General features: G+C 39.2%; 1 protein-coding gene across 1 annotated transcript in view; it reads left to right on the top strand.

Annotated features, from left to right (window-relative positions):
* Positions 1-10,969, top strand: part of QTRT2 (queuine tRNA-ribosyltransferase accessory subunit 2) — a 39,570-nt gene extending 28,601 nt beyond the window's left edge. The window contains exon 9 of the mRNA XM_036851627.1: positions 10,908-10,969. Within this exon, the coding sequence (XP_036707522.1) occupies positions 10,908-10,941 (34 nt within the window). The 3' untranslated portion in view covers positions 10,942-10,969. The remainder of the gene's footprint in view (positions 1-10,907) is intronic.
* Positions 10,970-16,513: the final 5,544 nt, after the last annotated feature.

The following is a 16,513-nucleotide window of genomic DNA, read 5'->3' as shown; positions in this document are numbered from 1 at the left end:
ATGAATGATATAATTCATAAAAGGGATGGGGATAAGATATTTTAAGGGAGAGAGCAACAAGGCTTGATGACTGGTTCAGAGGCTGCAGTTAAGTCATGATTCAAGGAAGATTACCACCTGTCCTGCCGTCATCCCCTTCTTGTCTGATCCCACTCCTCTCTTTCTCTTTTAGTTTTACCATTCACTGCTACTAGGCTAAGCTGTCATAAATGTTACCTTCACTGGGACACTCCGTGACTAAAAACCTTCCATGGCCGTCCAATGCCATATAGATCAGCACTAAGCTGGCTGCATGAATGTCTAGGCCTGTCACAATCTGATGCTATCCAGTTGCCATGGACTTCCCTCCCCTCTTCCCCCCGCAAAAACAAACAAAGTCTGAAGCCCAGTGTTTCCCAGTTTCACTCCTTGAACTCCCTAAATTGAGAGCATCTACTCTCCTTCAGGAACAAAGGCCAGAGGTAGGTGGAAGCCTAGGCCAAACAAAGTTCCTTGTGTGATCACCTCTCCTGGTTGCCCTCTGGGCCACCCCCGTAATTACTGCCTGTTATTCCAGGACTGGTAAGTCAGATTGACTTAGCAACTGTTTTCTTTTCCTTTTTTGGGTCCAGAAATCTGCAGCTGCATTTTAATGATGAGAGGACTGAGGAGTCACCAGAGATGGTAATTTTGTTTTGGTCAAAGTCTCATACATTTGCATATAAATGAAAAACAAAAGGACATTTAAATTGTAGAAGTTGGGGGAGGAAATTAGCTTTTCTCCTTGTCAAAAAAAGGATTCTTTGGTGACACAGAGAATATAATAATTTATCAACCCCCTCATTTTATACACAGAGGTAGAACCGTGGCCCAGATAGAATATGACTAACCCAAGGTCCAACAGGAAATGGGAGGCAAGGCTGGAACAGGAGTTTAGGAGTTTAGGTTTCCTTTCTCAGCTCTTCTCTCTGTCCCTATCTCTTGTTCTGCTTCATGCAGGCTCAGTACTCTTAAGCAGCTCCTACGTCGTATACTGGGTGCTTGTGATGGTTAATTTTATGTGTCAACTTGACTGGGTAAGTGATGCCCAGATAGCTGGTAAAACATTATTTCTGAGTGTGTCTGTGAGGATGTTTCAGGAAAGATTAGCATTCGAATCCACAGACTGAATAAAGATCTCTCTCACCAGTGCGGGGGGCATCATCCAGTTTCTTGAGGGCCTGAAGAGAACAGAAAGGCAGAGGAAGGCTGAATTAGCTCTCTTGCTTGAGCTGGGACATCCACCTTCTCCTGTTCCTCTGGATATCGATGTTCCTGATTCTTGACCCTTTGGACTCAGACTGGAACTTACACCATTTGCTCCCCTGGTTCTCAGGACCTTGGGTTTGGACCGGAACTACACCACCAGCTTCTCTGGGCCACCAGCTTGTGGATGGCAGATCAGATTGTAGGACTTCTTGACCTACATAATTATGTGAGCCAATTCCTGTAATAAATCTCTCCTATATGTCTTCTATCTATCTATCTATCTATCTATCTATCTATCTATCTATCTATCTATCTATCTATCTATCTATCTACCTAATCATCTCTCTATCTCCTTTTGGTTCTGTTTCTCTGGAGAACTCTGACAGGCATGATTTTACCACTTTGGCAGTGGCTGTAGCCTCCCCAGCTGCTGGGATAATAGTGATTCTTGAACACAAAGGTCATTCTGTTTGTAGATACATTTTTAAAAGTCTGCATTGACCTCATTATGACTGTGGGCACCATGTTGTGTTGGCAAAGATGTCGCAAGACTAGTTCAGAAAGATCACACAGACCAAGCTTTCCCCAATGTATTACATTATGCCATTTATAATCCCTTCTCTGGCCTATGCCCTTCCCATAATTGTAAAGGGCCCCACTGCTTTTTATGAATTTTGTGTCAGGAGAGGGGAAGGAGTGAGCAATGGTGTTTATCATCCAGGGCCTCATCAGGTGATCATATCTTTTTCTCATGGGTCCTTGATGATCTATGGAATTTGGTCCAGCTAAATCAATACATAAAAATAAATCTTGAGGGACATCCCCATAATTTGGCACTGGGGACATTGTTCAGTCATATATATCCTCACCATCCTGATTCTTTCCAATACCTAGCATTAGTTCAGTCAGTCAAGAAAAAACTTATCCAGTTCCAACTAAGTGTCAGGCACTCTCTACACTTGGGGTTCAATGACAAACACTCCACAGAGAGCACCTACCTTCTTGGAATTTATAGACCAGGAGCAAACTCAAAATTACATACATTCTACAGAGTTAGAAAACTTCACTTTGCTCAATAATCTATTAAATCATATCCCAACCACGAAAGAAGACTATGAAACTGTCCTAAGAAATGAGAGAATGTAGAAGATCACCAGATGATAATACCTATAGAAAAAGAAAATACAAATGTTAAAGAGTTTTCTACTATTCGTTAATGAAGAAATAGAACTGCGGGCCAAATTAGTGAGCTGAGTTTGCCTGGGCTGGCTCACACTAATTCAATTGGAGTGTTCTTCATTTTAAGGCTCCCAACAAATCTACAATCCCTCAAAAAAGTATAATTGTTCCCATTTATATTTGAGAAAACAGGCTGGAACAATCAAATAACTACTTACAATTATGTACCTTGATTCCAGGAATATCTAGCTCTGGAGCCTACACTATAATTCCAACCTCACCCCCTTCTCACTCACTGGCACCTGGGGTCCAGGGTAGGGCACTGCAATGGATATATAGCCTGCCTTCTTTTAATAAATGTATTTCTACAGAGACATGTCACTGATATTTTTTAAACAGAATTTTGAAAGAAGTGATCTAATCTTGATGTCTAGAAGATAATCATGGGAGTAGAGACCTTTCCTAATGACCCAGCAATTATTCAAAACCTTCTTGGAGCAACATTTGGAAACAGAGTTTGGGAAAGGAGTTCAGATTGGAAAGCACACCCAGCTGAGTGTTCTTAATGACAGCATTGTATATGTGCTTTACATTTTAGAAAATAACAAAAGGTCATTTGAATCCATGCCTCATGAGGTGGTCAAGCTAAGTAATTCTGGTTATGATTTTTTTTTTAAAGGGTGTGGGTGTATGGGTCAGAGTAACTGCAAAGCAAACTACTACTGGTTTTCTTGTATGATTTTTGAAGTCAGTTAAAAAGATCCTAGCTAGAAAGCCACATTTGGAGTGTTCATCCAGAAAACAAAAAATTAAAGAAGTTGCCATTTCATACTATTAACCTGTTTGGATGCCTGATAATATTTGTCGATGGATGGTCTATTCATTCAACATGTATTGCCTGCTTATATGTCCCACATTTGCTGGATGGTGGAGATTGAAAGGTGAAAATGTCAGGGGTTTTGCTTTTGAAATCACAGCTTAGTGGAGAAAATAAACATTTTACTGTGCAAAACAGCACAGTAACCACATTGCTGGTGGGATATACAAAGTATAATACCATGGTATGAAAGTTTTACTCACCATGTTTTTTTAACCAAAATAGGAACATGTAGTTGGATGAATGTGAATCTACTTATGGGGACAACAGGGAAAATAGTTGACTTGGTAATTTAAAAAAGGATGTATAGAGTTTTACCAAGGGAAAAAGATTCCAGGCCACTAACCAAGTGGTCCAGGAATTCCTCCTGGATTTGCCTGTGTTCTTTCCACGGTGCCATGTTGCCTCTGATTACCCTTCCGTTATCCATCCCTTACTCACCCACAATTTGCTGACTGACTAGGCAGGCAATGCAAGGGATACAGAAGAAAGGAATGTTGTTTCCTCTGATAAAATGAAACCCAGAATCCCTGAAGTTTAGCGCTGGAAGGAAGGTTGTATTCCACAAAGGGGTGGTTCACTGATTCCAGCCGTCCCAGCGTTCTCCCGCTGGGATTTAACTTCCCTCTGGAGGTTTCATATTCAAGTTAGCCCTGTCTCCATCACGTGAGCTTCTCCTGGAGGAACGCTGGCTCAAGCTGGATTGGAAATATTTGTCTCCTTCCCTGACAGCAGTTGGAATTTCTTCATTTTTTCACATAGATGATCTAAATCTTTAGATCCACAATCTTTTTTATTTTTTATTTATTTTTAAAATTTGTTTATTTTTGGCTGCATTGGGTCTTCGTTGCTGCGTGTGGGCTTTCTCTAGTTGCAGCGAGTGGGGGCTACTCTTCATTGTGGTGTTTGGGCTTCTCATTGTGGTGGCTTCTCTTATTGCAGAGCACAGGCTCTAGGGGCGTGGGTTTCAGTAGTTGTGGCATGCGGGCTCAGTAGTTGCGGCTCGTGGGCTCTAGAGAGCAGGCTCAGTAGCTGTGGCTCAGTAGTTGTGGAGCACGGGCTTAGTTGCTCCACGGCATGTGGGATCTTCCTGGACCAGGGCTCGAACCCCTGTCCCCTGCATTGGCAGGCGGATTCTTAACCACTGGGCCACCAGGAAAAAGTCCCACAATCTTTTTAAAATTTCAGCATTGGGGGTGATGTAGGGTAGCAGAGGGAACGTGGGGAGTTACCGCCCACAATTGGGTGTCTGCTTCAAAGCTAGGGGAGGTATTCTGGCCACTGTTACAATCTCTCCTGGAATCAGAAGTGACTGACTTCTGTGATTGACAAAACCAGCAGTTAATCCTGGGTTTCCCTGGTGGTGCAGTGGTTAAGAATCCGCCTGCCAATGCAGGGGACACGGGTTTGAGCCCTGGTCCGGGAAGATCCCACATGCCCCGGAGCAACTAAGCTCGTGTGCCACAACTACTGAGCCTGCACTCTAGAGCCCCTGAGCCACAACTACTGAGCCCACGTGCCACAACTACTGAAGCCCACGTGCCGAGAGCCCGTGCTCCGCAACAGGAGAAGCCACCGCAATGAGAAGTCCATGCACCGCAACGAAGAGTAGCCCCCGCTCGCTCCAGCTAGAGAAAGCCCGCGCAGCAACGAAGACCCAACACAGCCAAAAATAAAGAAATAAAAATAGTAAAGTTCCCTTTAAAAAAAACCACATGTATTATAGCAGCTAATCCTGATTCCATTATCTCCTTTGCAGTGGATTCAATAAACAAGACCCTTGCTATTCTTTGACAGAAACTCCAAACAGCAAGCTGGTGCCATTTTCTTAGTGTCAACCGATCACCTCAGGGCGAATCTTGTTTGTTCTACATTCATATCTATTCCTCCCACTCCTATCTGGATTATTTTGAAGCAAATTACAGACAATTTATGATATCATTTGTAAACATTTCAACATGTATCTTTAAAAAATAAGGACTCTTAAAAAATTAATAATAATTTAAAAAACAACCAAGAAACTCTAAAATACACATGTGAAATAGCTGACCACTTCAGATATTACTTCATTACACACTATACCACTTTATCCTATTATTGATTAAAGACTAGTGATTTTTACTGAAAAATCTTTGAAAGTGGTTCAATAAAAAACTTTCACCAATCAATAAACAAATAAATAAGTAAACACAGTACTGTTATTCCACTTAAAATGAATAATACCTTACTATAACCCAATACCTAGACAGTACTCAAAGTTCCTCCAACATCTCATAATTTTTTAGAGTTGATTTGTTTGAATCAGCATCTATGTAGCTATTAATTGCTTGAAATGTGGCTAGTCTGAATTGTTATATCCTTAAAGCATAAAATATACAACAGATTTCAGAAATTTAGCACATAAAAAAGATGCAAACAATAATTTTTACCCTGTTAACATTTCAATGATAAATAATATTTAATACATTGGAATAAATATATTATTATTAAAATTAATTTTACTTATTTACTTTTACTTTTTTAATGTGGCTGGTAGAAAATTTTTAATTACCTGTGTGGTTTATATTATATTTCTGTTGGATAGTGATGATCTAGAGGCTTGATCAGGTTTAGATTTGATGTTTCTGGCAAGACCATTTCGTGGATGGTGGTGTGTTCTTCCACGTGGAGGCATGTAATGGTTCGTTCACTTTTTGTGCTGTTAAGATTGATCAGTGGTCCTGGCATTGCAGCCTGATGCATCAGTTTTTCATCTAATGGTCGTGGCAGCCACTAATGATCATTTCCCAGATCCACTATTTCATTAGTGGCTGCTGTGGACTGAATATTTGTGTCCCCCCCAAATTCATGTTGAAACCCTAGCCCCAACGTGATGGTAATTGGAGATGCGGCCTTTATGAGACAATTAGGTTTAGATGAGATCATGATGGGATCAGTGTCCTTATAAGAAGAAACTAGAAAACTACGCTCTCTCCACCATCGGAGGGTACAGCAGGAAGGTGGCCACCTGCAAACCAGGAAAAGAGCTCTCACCAGGCACCGAATCTGCCAGCACCTTGATCTTGGACTTTCCAGTCTCCAGAACTGTGAGAAATTAGTGTTTGTTGTTTAAGTCACCCTGTGCATGGTATTCTGTTACAACAGCCCAAGTTGATTAAGACAGGGGTTTCTAGGTAACAGTCTGCCATTACTTCTGTCTTTATTAGCTGGAGTATTTCTGTAAAGAAAAACCTTTCCTCATCAAAGATTTGGTTTTATTGAGGTTCAAATTATATAGGATAAGTGCTTGATTATTTTCTTGTGTTTACCAGTTTTCAAAAGAATGTGTTGTTTTCTTAGCATCCTCCAAAAGTAATAAATGAGAGTTTTTTAAAATTTATATTTTAAGTATCATAATGTACTCACAACATTTTAACTGTCTGTTGTTTTAAAAACCATTCCAGTTATCCTTTGTGATGCTCAAATTGTCTCAAGGATCATCCTGTTGGCTTCTGAGTCCTTTTGACACAATCCCAATATTTATTTTTTTCTTTCTGGTATAATAAGATGTTCCAGGATCATATTTTACATTTCCTGCCCCAAATTGGAATTAACCATTTTGCAAAGAAGTTCTGATTCCTTTTATTGGAAAGTGCTTTTTCAGAGACCATAATCTGGGTTCTAGGAGTATTTATTGCTATACATTATGATCATTGCTTCTACGTTTTTTCAGTGGAAAGAGCAAAGAAATACATATTTTTTAAAAGAGAAAATACTCTGTGAACTCAAAGTCAAATTTAGATTATGGGGTTTTAACATAACATTTTTTATGTTAAACATATTACATTTATATCTCCTTTTACGCTGAAAATTTTAATTCCTTAATGACATCAGCCTAATTACTTATTTTGATTTACCCCACCCACATATGCAACAGTGTCAGAGTAACAATTCTAATATTATTACTAACAATGTGATGTCGCATAACAGTTTAAAGGTTCTTTATAATTCTTCATGCTCTTGGAGATGTACACCTCTTAGAGATGTACAGTCAATTACGTGTTTTAAAGTCACTTGGAATGACTCCTCTCTCTGTGGCTAAATCAACTCTATTCACAGATTTGTTTATTTTATTTTGCTTTTGATTGTTAGGGGTTGCTTATTATCATGAGTATTTAATCCAGGTAAGGGTGAGTGGTTTTTTCTTTCAACACTTTAAATATTTCACTCTGTTCTCTTCTTGCTTGCCTGGTTTCTGAAGAGAAGTTGTAATTCTTATCCTTGTTCTCTACAGGTAAGTTGCTCTTTTCCTCTGGCTTCTTTCAAGATTTGTTTTCCTCTTTGTCTTTGGTTTTCTGCAGTTTGAATATAATATTCCTAGGTGTAGATTTTTTTATATTTATCCTGCTGGGTGTTCTCTGAGCTTCCTGGATCTGTGGTTTGATGTGTGCCACTGATTTTGGAAAATTCTCAGCCATTATTACTTCAAATAAGTCTCCAAACTTCTCTTTTTTATAAGGACACTGGTCATATTGGATTAGGGGCCTTTCTAATGACCTCATTTTAACTTGATTACCCTTGTAAAGACCCTATCTGCAAAGGTAGTGTTCTGAGGTACTGGGGATTAGAACTTCAACATATCTTTTCTGAGGGACACAATTCAACCCATAACAATGATATAAACTCAAATCTGTATAAAATTGAAGACTGAATTAGTAAACTGAAGATAGTATATATTGAGAAATTCACCCAGAATATAGCCCAGAGACCCATATATACATATGTGTATGGTCTGAGTGTTTGTGTCCCCTCCAAACTCAAATTTTGAAACACTAAACCCAAGTGTGATGGTATTAGGAGGTGGGGCCTGTGGAGGTAATTAAGATTAGAGAAGGTCATGAGGGTGGAGACCTCAGGAATGGGATGAGTGCCCTTACAAGAGTCACAAAGAGCTTGCTTCCCTTCTCTGCTCTCTGCCATATGAGGACATAATGAGAAGTCTGCAGTCTGCAACCAAGAAAAGCACTCTCACCAGAATCCAGCCATGCTGGTGCCCTGATCTAGGACTTCCAGCCTCCAGAACTGTGAGAAATAAATGTCTGTTGGTTATAAGCCACTCAGTCTGTGGTATTTTTGTTACAGCAGCCTGAACAAGACAATGTGTGTGTGTATTTATTCAGACTATATATGTGTGATGTATTTATTTAATTAATTTACTTCAGTTAAGAGACATGGAGGATAGATTCAAAGGTTCCAACATTCCAGTATATCTAATAGGATTTTTATTGCAGAAGGCACTACTAACAGCATACCCAATCACCATTACTCCTCCATCCTTAATAGCAGTATCCTGATATTTTTCAGGGAGGAAATGTGCCTAGCTAAAAATACTTGATTTCCCAGTCTCCCTTGCAACTAAGGTAGTCATGTGACCAGTTCTGGATGGTGAGATACCAGTAGAAATCCCTGGGTAGGCCATTCTTTCCTTAATACGAAATCAAAGCTCCATTAGGAGAAAGCTCTTCACCCTATAGCATTTCTCCCACTGCCCCTCACCAAAAGTCTCAGTTGATTTTTACAGAGTAATTTAACAAGTGTAATCTCTACCTTTTGAAAAAAAAAAATTTTCCTGACCTAGACGAATTGATCCCCAAAATGCAAATGATTTTACATCAGAAAATCTATTAATATACCACACAACCAATTAAAAGAAAAAAACTCTATGATCAACTTAGTAGATATAGAAAAAAGAAAGCACATTTGGTAAAATTAGACATTCTTGCACTCTCTTATTCGTTCATTTAAAGGAAAAAAGTAGCAGAATAAGTATTGGGGAGTTGAGAGTTGCTATTATATCAATATATAAAGAGTGCCTTTTATAGGTGACATATGAGTAGACACCTCAAGGAAGTGAGGCAGTGAGCCATGCTGACATCTGAGGGAAGAATGTTAGGGATATAGACTTTGAGATGGGAACATGTGTAGCGCTTTTTAAGTCATAAAAGACGTAAACAACTAAACTCTTAGCACTTATGGGTAGAAGAAAATATCCTTAACTGTACAAAAGGTATCTATCAAAATCTTGCAGAAAGTTAATAATGAAACTAAAAAACTATATCACCACTTCTATTCCACATTCTACTGAACATCCTAAACAATGTAATAAGACGAGAAAAAAAGAGGTACAGAAATTACAAAGAAGTTCCAAAATAGATCTTATTTTCAGTCAACATTTTTTTAAAAATTTATTTATTTATGTATTTATTTTGGCTGTGTTGTGTCCTCGTTTCTGTGCGAGGGCTTTCTCCAGTTGCTGCAAGTGGGGGCCACTCTTCATCGCGGTGCGCGGGCCTCTCACTATCGCGGCCTCTCCCGCTGCGGAGCACAGACTCCAGACGCGCAGGCTCAGTAATCGTGGCTCACGCGCCCAGCCGCTCCGCGGCACGTGGGATCTTCCCAGACCAGGGCTCGAACCCGAGTGCCCTGCATTGGCAGGCAGATTCTCAACCACTGCGCCACCAGGGAAGCCCCAGTCAACATTTTTGATTACATAGGAAATCTAAGAGAATCTACAAACTACAAGACTTAATCAGAGAGTCATTGAAGGTTTCTGGATACAATATCAATATAAAATGATCAATTGTATTTCTATATTGTGGTAATAAGCAAATTGCAATTGTAATAATGATATTTCATCAATGATAGCCATAAAGCTATAAAGTATCTAGGAACAAATAATACCCATTAGATTAACAAATTAAATAGTTAACAACTCAAAGGTTTGAAAGAATATGGATAAATGGGAACTCATAAACTAAAGATGGGGAAGTAAATTAACACAACCACTTTGGAGAAAAATTTGATAATATCTACTAAAGTAAAAGATGTGCAAATCTTTCTACCAATAATTTCTCTTATAGGTTTATATCCTAGAAAAAATTCAGCACATATGCTCAAGGATATATTATAAAAATATTCGTTATAGCTTTTTAAAACAATAAAGATTTCAGAAGAGATTAAAGGATTATCAACAGGAGAATGGTATGTTTATATAGAGTTAAAATGAATGATTGAACTAAACTTCCATGTATCAACTAATATAAAAAACGAATTTTCAGAGAATAGTACTTATATGTACTTTGAAAGCATAAAATAAAATACACTATGGATATATGTGTATGTAGCAAAGCATAAAACATGATGAAAATGATAAACATTTAATGCCAAATAGTGATTCCTTCTGAGCATAGAAGGAGAAAAATGCTATAAAGATGATTAAGTGTTTTTGTAATGTACTCTTTCTTTTAAAAGATCTGAAATGAATATAGCAAAATGTTAACATCTGATATAGCTATTAGGTGTAGTATTATTCTCTAAAGTTTTCTGAGTATTTGATACATTTTATGATATTTTCAAAAGTGAAATAAATCATCTAAGAAGACAACATTTTTAATCTCATGGACCACTCCCAGGGTTGCAGAATTTAGTGCTTCTACCAGCTGGATGTTCCAGTTCCCCTCTCTGAGCTCCCTGTCTCCTCTTTAGGAAGTTAGTATGAGGTCATGTTTGTGTAACCACCAGGGCAGCCCAACGAGAACCAACTTTTTATTTGTTCCCTATGGTTTTGGTTTTTCTTCCCGACAAGAACTAGAACTCATGTTCTATTTCCACCCCCTTGATGTTGCTCATGGATTGACATAATTAAACGAGCGAGAACTTTGAGGTTTCTCCTACATTTCTTCAGAGTGAAACCTGATGAAGTTTGAAGGTGATGGTGCTGGGCCGAGTGACAATATGGCTGGGATGGCGTTACCAGGCAAGCTTTGTTTTCTTCTTCACTGAAAGGAATTACTCCTCCTAGCTTCCTTAGCTTCTTTCTAGCTTCTCACTGAATTCTTTATTTCTTACTAACATTTCTCACAGCTTCTCTCTCTTTTATCTAAACTTGAATCTATTTTCACTTGATCAAGCTGTTTTCCTACTTCCTTTCAATTTCTACTCTACGCAGCACAACTTCCCTTATCTCACAGAATCTTTGCTCCCTCACTTTACCTCCCTTTGCAAATCCTGAGCAAGACTTGCCCTTATCTCCACTCCCCTGCCTCTATCTCAGTCTTCTGGACAGTTTTGTCTTTATAGTATTTTCAAAAGTGAGACAAACCATCTAAGAGGCAGTAACATTTTTATCTCATGAAACCCTCCTACGTCCTAGGCTTTAATCCCCATATGTGTGGAGACAGGGCATTTTTTTTTTTTTTTTTTGAGACATTAGTAGTTTTATCGATAGGGGAACTTACACATCTGAAGAAAGGTCCTGGAGTGACACCCCACTGTGTGTGGCCGCAGACGGCAGCGGGAGGTGGCGGCAGGCTTCGCTGCGGGCGGAGGGGGAGATTACCAGTTATAGGGGAATTGACATGTCAGGTAGGCTCATTAGTTACCAGGGAAACCAGTAGAGGGTCACACCCCTCACCGCCCCTTTGATAAGAACAATCACTAGCTGGGGCCTGGGGTAAGTATGTAGGAAAGTCAGTCATATGAGTAAGATACAGGTGAAGCAGGCACTGGTCAGGCAGGGGATGTACGGAGAGCAAGAGAACAGCCATCCTGAGTGGCCTGACCGCACACTCCACCCTTACATACCCTGCAGGACCCTTATAGTCTTGGTCTGCCCCTCTTCTGCGATATCCCTGGAGTCAGGTATGTAGAGGGGCACTGCAACTGGATACCACAAATACAATACAGACAGGCCACCCCTGTTTTTCACAAACCCAGGGCCACCCCCATGGGGAGAGGCGGGGACAGGGCAATTCTTGATTTAAAAAACTCAGTTCTCAGACTTGTGTTTGCCAAGAGGGGGAGGTAGGGGAGGAATGGATTGGGAGTTTGAAATTAGCAGATGTGAACTATTATATGTAGAATGGATAAACAAGAAGGCCCTACTGTATAATACAGGGAACTATATTCAATATCCTGTGATAAACCATAATGGAAAAGAATATGAAAAAGAATGTGTATATATATATATGTATAACTGAATCATTTTGCTGTATGGCAGAAATTAACACAACATTGCAAATCAACTATACTTCAATAAAATAAATTTTTAAAATACTCAGTTCTCAGCATTCCTTGCTCAAAATTCTCCCTAAAGATTGTTCATTTCTACCCAGTTCCAACTCATAACTCCCATCCCTGATATTTTCAGGCAACATATCTATGTTAAGCACAAGTAGTAGATATTCTTGTATAGATAGATCATGGTTTCCAGTTTATATTTTCTTACATGTGATTTTTTTTCAACAACTCTGTAGACAGGACAGAGTTCATTGTCCTCACTGAGGAGGCTGAGGCAGAGATTTACTCCTTAGAGTTTGTCAGCCGAAGAAGGTGGACTTTAATTGAAGTTGATAGAAGCAGAACAGTTAAGAGATGGAAATCCCCAGCTGTCAGGGTTTACAGGCGGAGACAGCCAATTCCCTGTAGAAGTGCTTTCTTCACTTGGCTCCACTCATGAGTTTTCTGGAGGCAGGTGGTAGGTGAGTTTGCCTGGTACAACAAAGGCTCACTCCAATACATGAACAGAAGGTATTTCAGTCCAACAAAAGCAGTGTCTGGAAGAGAAGCCCAGGGGTCTTACACAGATCCTGGAAGGAGGCAGGGAAACAGAGGGGAAAAAGACAGGAGGGAAGGGGGAGGGGGAAGGAGAGTAAGTAATGGAGAAGAAAAAAGGTGTGAAAGAATTTGCTCCTACTTTGTCTTTATGAAATTTTGATATATGAAAATTCCTACTTGAAAGTGAGATAAATAAATAATAAAATGAGATAAATTATTTGCATTACAAATTAACTCTTCACTTCAAAAGAGTATTTACCACAGGTGTGATTCTGTGATGTGAGACTTTAGAATGGAATATGACTTGGGGGAGGTGGGAGATTTAAACAATAAAATCCTGATTATATTATAATAGGAAATAATCCAGGGATAAAAGGGGAGACATCTAAAGAAGGAGGTGGTTGTACAGGGAGCTCTCTGCAGAGCTCAAGCTTTTAAAAGGACATGCACAAAAGACAGGGAAAGGGGATTACAGATGAGCTTGAACACAAAAGACTGTCATGAACCTTCAAAAACAGGATAAAGGAGGCTAAAGTTGGGAATAAACCTAGCCTTACAAAAAGTGCTAAAGACTGCTGTAAGGACCCTAAAAGCTTTGTTATGGTAAGGAGAAGCCCAAACATGGAGCAACTTGCTCTTTCAGTAAGTGAGATGGTGAGATGGTATAATGTTAACATAAATTAAGTAGTTCTTGCTTTTTTCTATTGTTTATATTGCTCTGTCTTCACCGACATGCAAAAAGATGGAAAAAAATTGTATTCTCTTAGCTAGTGTGGAAGAAGTATATTGATATTATCCCACTTGGAAAAAGAATGAAGATTCCCAGAGTTTGGGCATCAAAGACAGGAGAAGACTTGGGAGCCCCGAGGCCAAATTTGGGAGAAATGTGAGAAGATACAGGGGAAAAACCAAGCCAGGAAGATGGTTATCTGCCCCTCCCCTCTTCCCCACTGGGCTCAGATCTTGGGTAAATTCCATTAAAGCTTGTTAATTGCTTAGTGTGAGTGGACTTCTTATGGAAATAGAAGATGGAACTCAGCTCAGTTCCCTAGGGGGCCTGGGGAAAATAAAAACCAACTTTCAAGTGTAGGAGCCAGAGGAAGGGGATACCAGGATACACCACATTCAATTTTGAAAGGAAAGTGCAAGGAGAATTGAAGTCCCACATAAGTGAGAAATTAAGAAAACATAGAACCTCTCTTAGTGGATTTAAGTTTCTAGAGCTGGAGGAATTAAATGCCAGGAAATTGAAATAATGTGCAGGGCAGAGGGATTCCCAGTGCCTCATCAGTAATCCATTGGGGGTTACAGCAAAAGGGAGCGGTGCCTGAAGGCTGAAGGCTTTTCACACAGGGGAACAGATTAAATTCTACCAACTATGGATCAGGAAGCCTGACATCGATTCCATTGCAAATGACTGGCTTAAGGCTAAACCAATCATGGTATTCCATTCCCCTTGCCAGGATGGATTTTAGAGCGTTACAGACTTAATCCAAGGATGAGGGGAATTCTTTTTAAGGGACAAAGCCTCAGGTAGTATGCCTGTCAAGAGAAATACTTTGAGGTAAGAATATATATCACTCATGGGCAGTAGTGAATGATTTGGCCAGTTGATGCTTTACAACCTAAGAAACAGAATGTCTTAGCTAGTTGATGTCAACCAACTTCTATCAGTGCTGGCACAAAAGGCACATTAATGCACTAGTAGGCAAGAAATGGAGCCGCCATCCTAGCAAGGCTCACTGACCTTTATCACCAGGAGAAGACGGTTCTGCTCTTACATAATGGAGACAGAAAAGAATACTCAGTTGCCCAAATATGATGGTAATGGACAAGTACAACAAACATGGCCTGTGAAATGGTAGCAAGGATGGAGGCTACGCATGGCCCCAAAACATGGGCTCCAGCTATCTAAGTCTGATCTAATTATTGCCACTGTTGAATATCCAGCCTACCAGCAAAAAACACCAGCAATGAGCTCCCAATATGGCTCCACCTCTTGAAGAGACCCATCAGCTCCTTAATGGAAAGTTTATTACAATGGACCCTTCCATCTTGTGATTCCTCTTGATAGGAAATGAGTGAATTGACACATATTCCAGTATGGATTTACCTTTCCTACTCATACAATCTTAGCCCAACAGTGCTTATGTGGTACTTGATCCACTGGAATAGAATCCTGACAAACATTACCTCAGACCCTGGTAATTGCTTGTATGGATGGAGGGATGGCCGTATGCACATGACCATGTGATCCACTGTTTCTATCACATATTACACCTCCCAGAAGCTGCTAGTCTAATGGATGTGCAACAGCTTTTTGGATGCACGATAGAGGCATCAGCTTGGAGATGATGCCTTCTGATGATGGGCACCAGACTTCAGATAGAGTATATTCTCTAAATCAAAGACCCTTATATGATGCCAATCCAATCAGTAAAATACATGGATCTGGGAAATGAGAAGTAGAAGTACAAGCACCACTGCTTAACATTATTCTCTCTGATGCACTTGAGGAATTTTGTACTTCTTGTCCCTGCTATTCGGGACTCTGCAGATTTACAGGCCTTTTTTTAAAAAACATTTTTATTGAGGCATATTTTACATAGTGTGTAATTCACATACTTCAAGTGTATAATTCAGTGATTTTTAGTAAGTTTACCAAGTTGTACAACCATTACAATAAATCAGTTTTAAAACATTTGTATCATTCCAATAAGATCCTCATGCCCATTACATCTCCCTGCCCCAGGCAACCACTAATCTTCTCTCTTTCTCTGTAGATTTGCCTTTTTGGACATTTCATATAAACAGAATCATACAATACATAGTCTCTTGTGGCTTGCTTTTTTCATTTAGTGAAAGTTTCTGACATTTGTCCATGTCACAGCATGTACAACCAGTTTGTTACTTTCCATCATTGAATAATATTTTGTTGTACAGATACACCACAATCTGTCTATCCATTCACCAGTTGATGGACATTTGGGTTGTTTTTAACTTTTGGCTATTATGAATAATGCTGCAAAGAATATAATGTGCAAGTCTTTGTGTGGATATTTGTTTTATTTACTTTCTCTTGGATAGATACCCAGGAGCAGAATCACCTGATGATACGGTAAATTTGTATTTAACTTTGTAAGAGACTGCCAAACTGTTTTCCAAAGTGACTGCATTATTTTACATTCCTATCAGCAATGTATGAGGATTCTCATTTCTCCACCTCCTCTCCAACATTTGTTATTGTCTGTCCTTTTAAAAATTTTTTAGTCATTCTCTAATGAAAATGATGAGTGTCTTTTTCATGTATTTATAAGCAATTTTTCTCTCTTTTTCAGTAAAATATCCATTAAAATATTTTGCCATTTTTGGATTGAGTTGTCTTCTTATTATTGAGTTGTAAGTGTACTTTGTATATTCTGGATACAAGTTCTTTATCAGATATGTGTTTTGAAAATATTTTGCAAGCCAGTCTGCTGTTTCTAATTAGTGTCTTTTGAAGTGCAAAGTTTTAAATTTTCACAAGATCAATTTATCACCTTTTTTCTTTTTTAAGGTGCTTATAGTGTTATATCTAAGAAATCTTTGTCTATCCTAAGGTCCAAGGACTTCTACCTAGGTTTTCTTTTAAAAGTT

Source organism: Balaenoptera musculus, chromosome 4, assembly GCF_009873245.2.
Source record: "Balaenoptera musculus isolate JJ_BM4_2016_0621 chromosome 4, mBalMus1.pri.v3, whole genome shotgun sequence".
NCBI lineage: Eukaryota > Metazoa > Chordata > Mammalia > Artiodactyla > Balaenopteridae > Balaenoptera > Balaenoptera musculus.
Note: the sequence above shows the minus strand (reverse complement) of the source record. Positions and strands in the feature narration are given on the sequence as shown.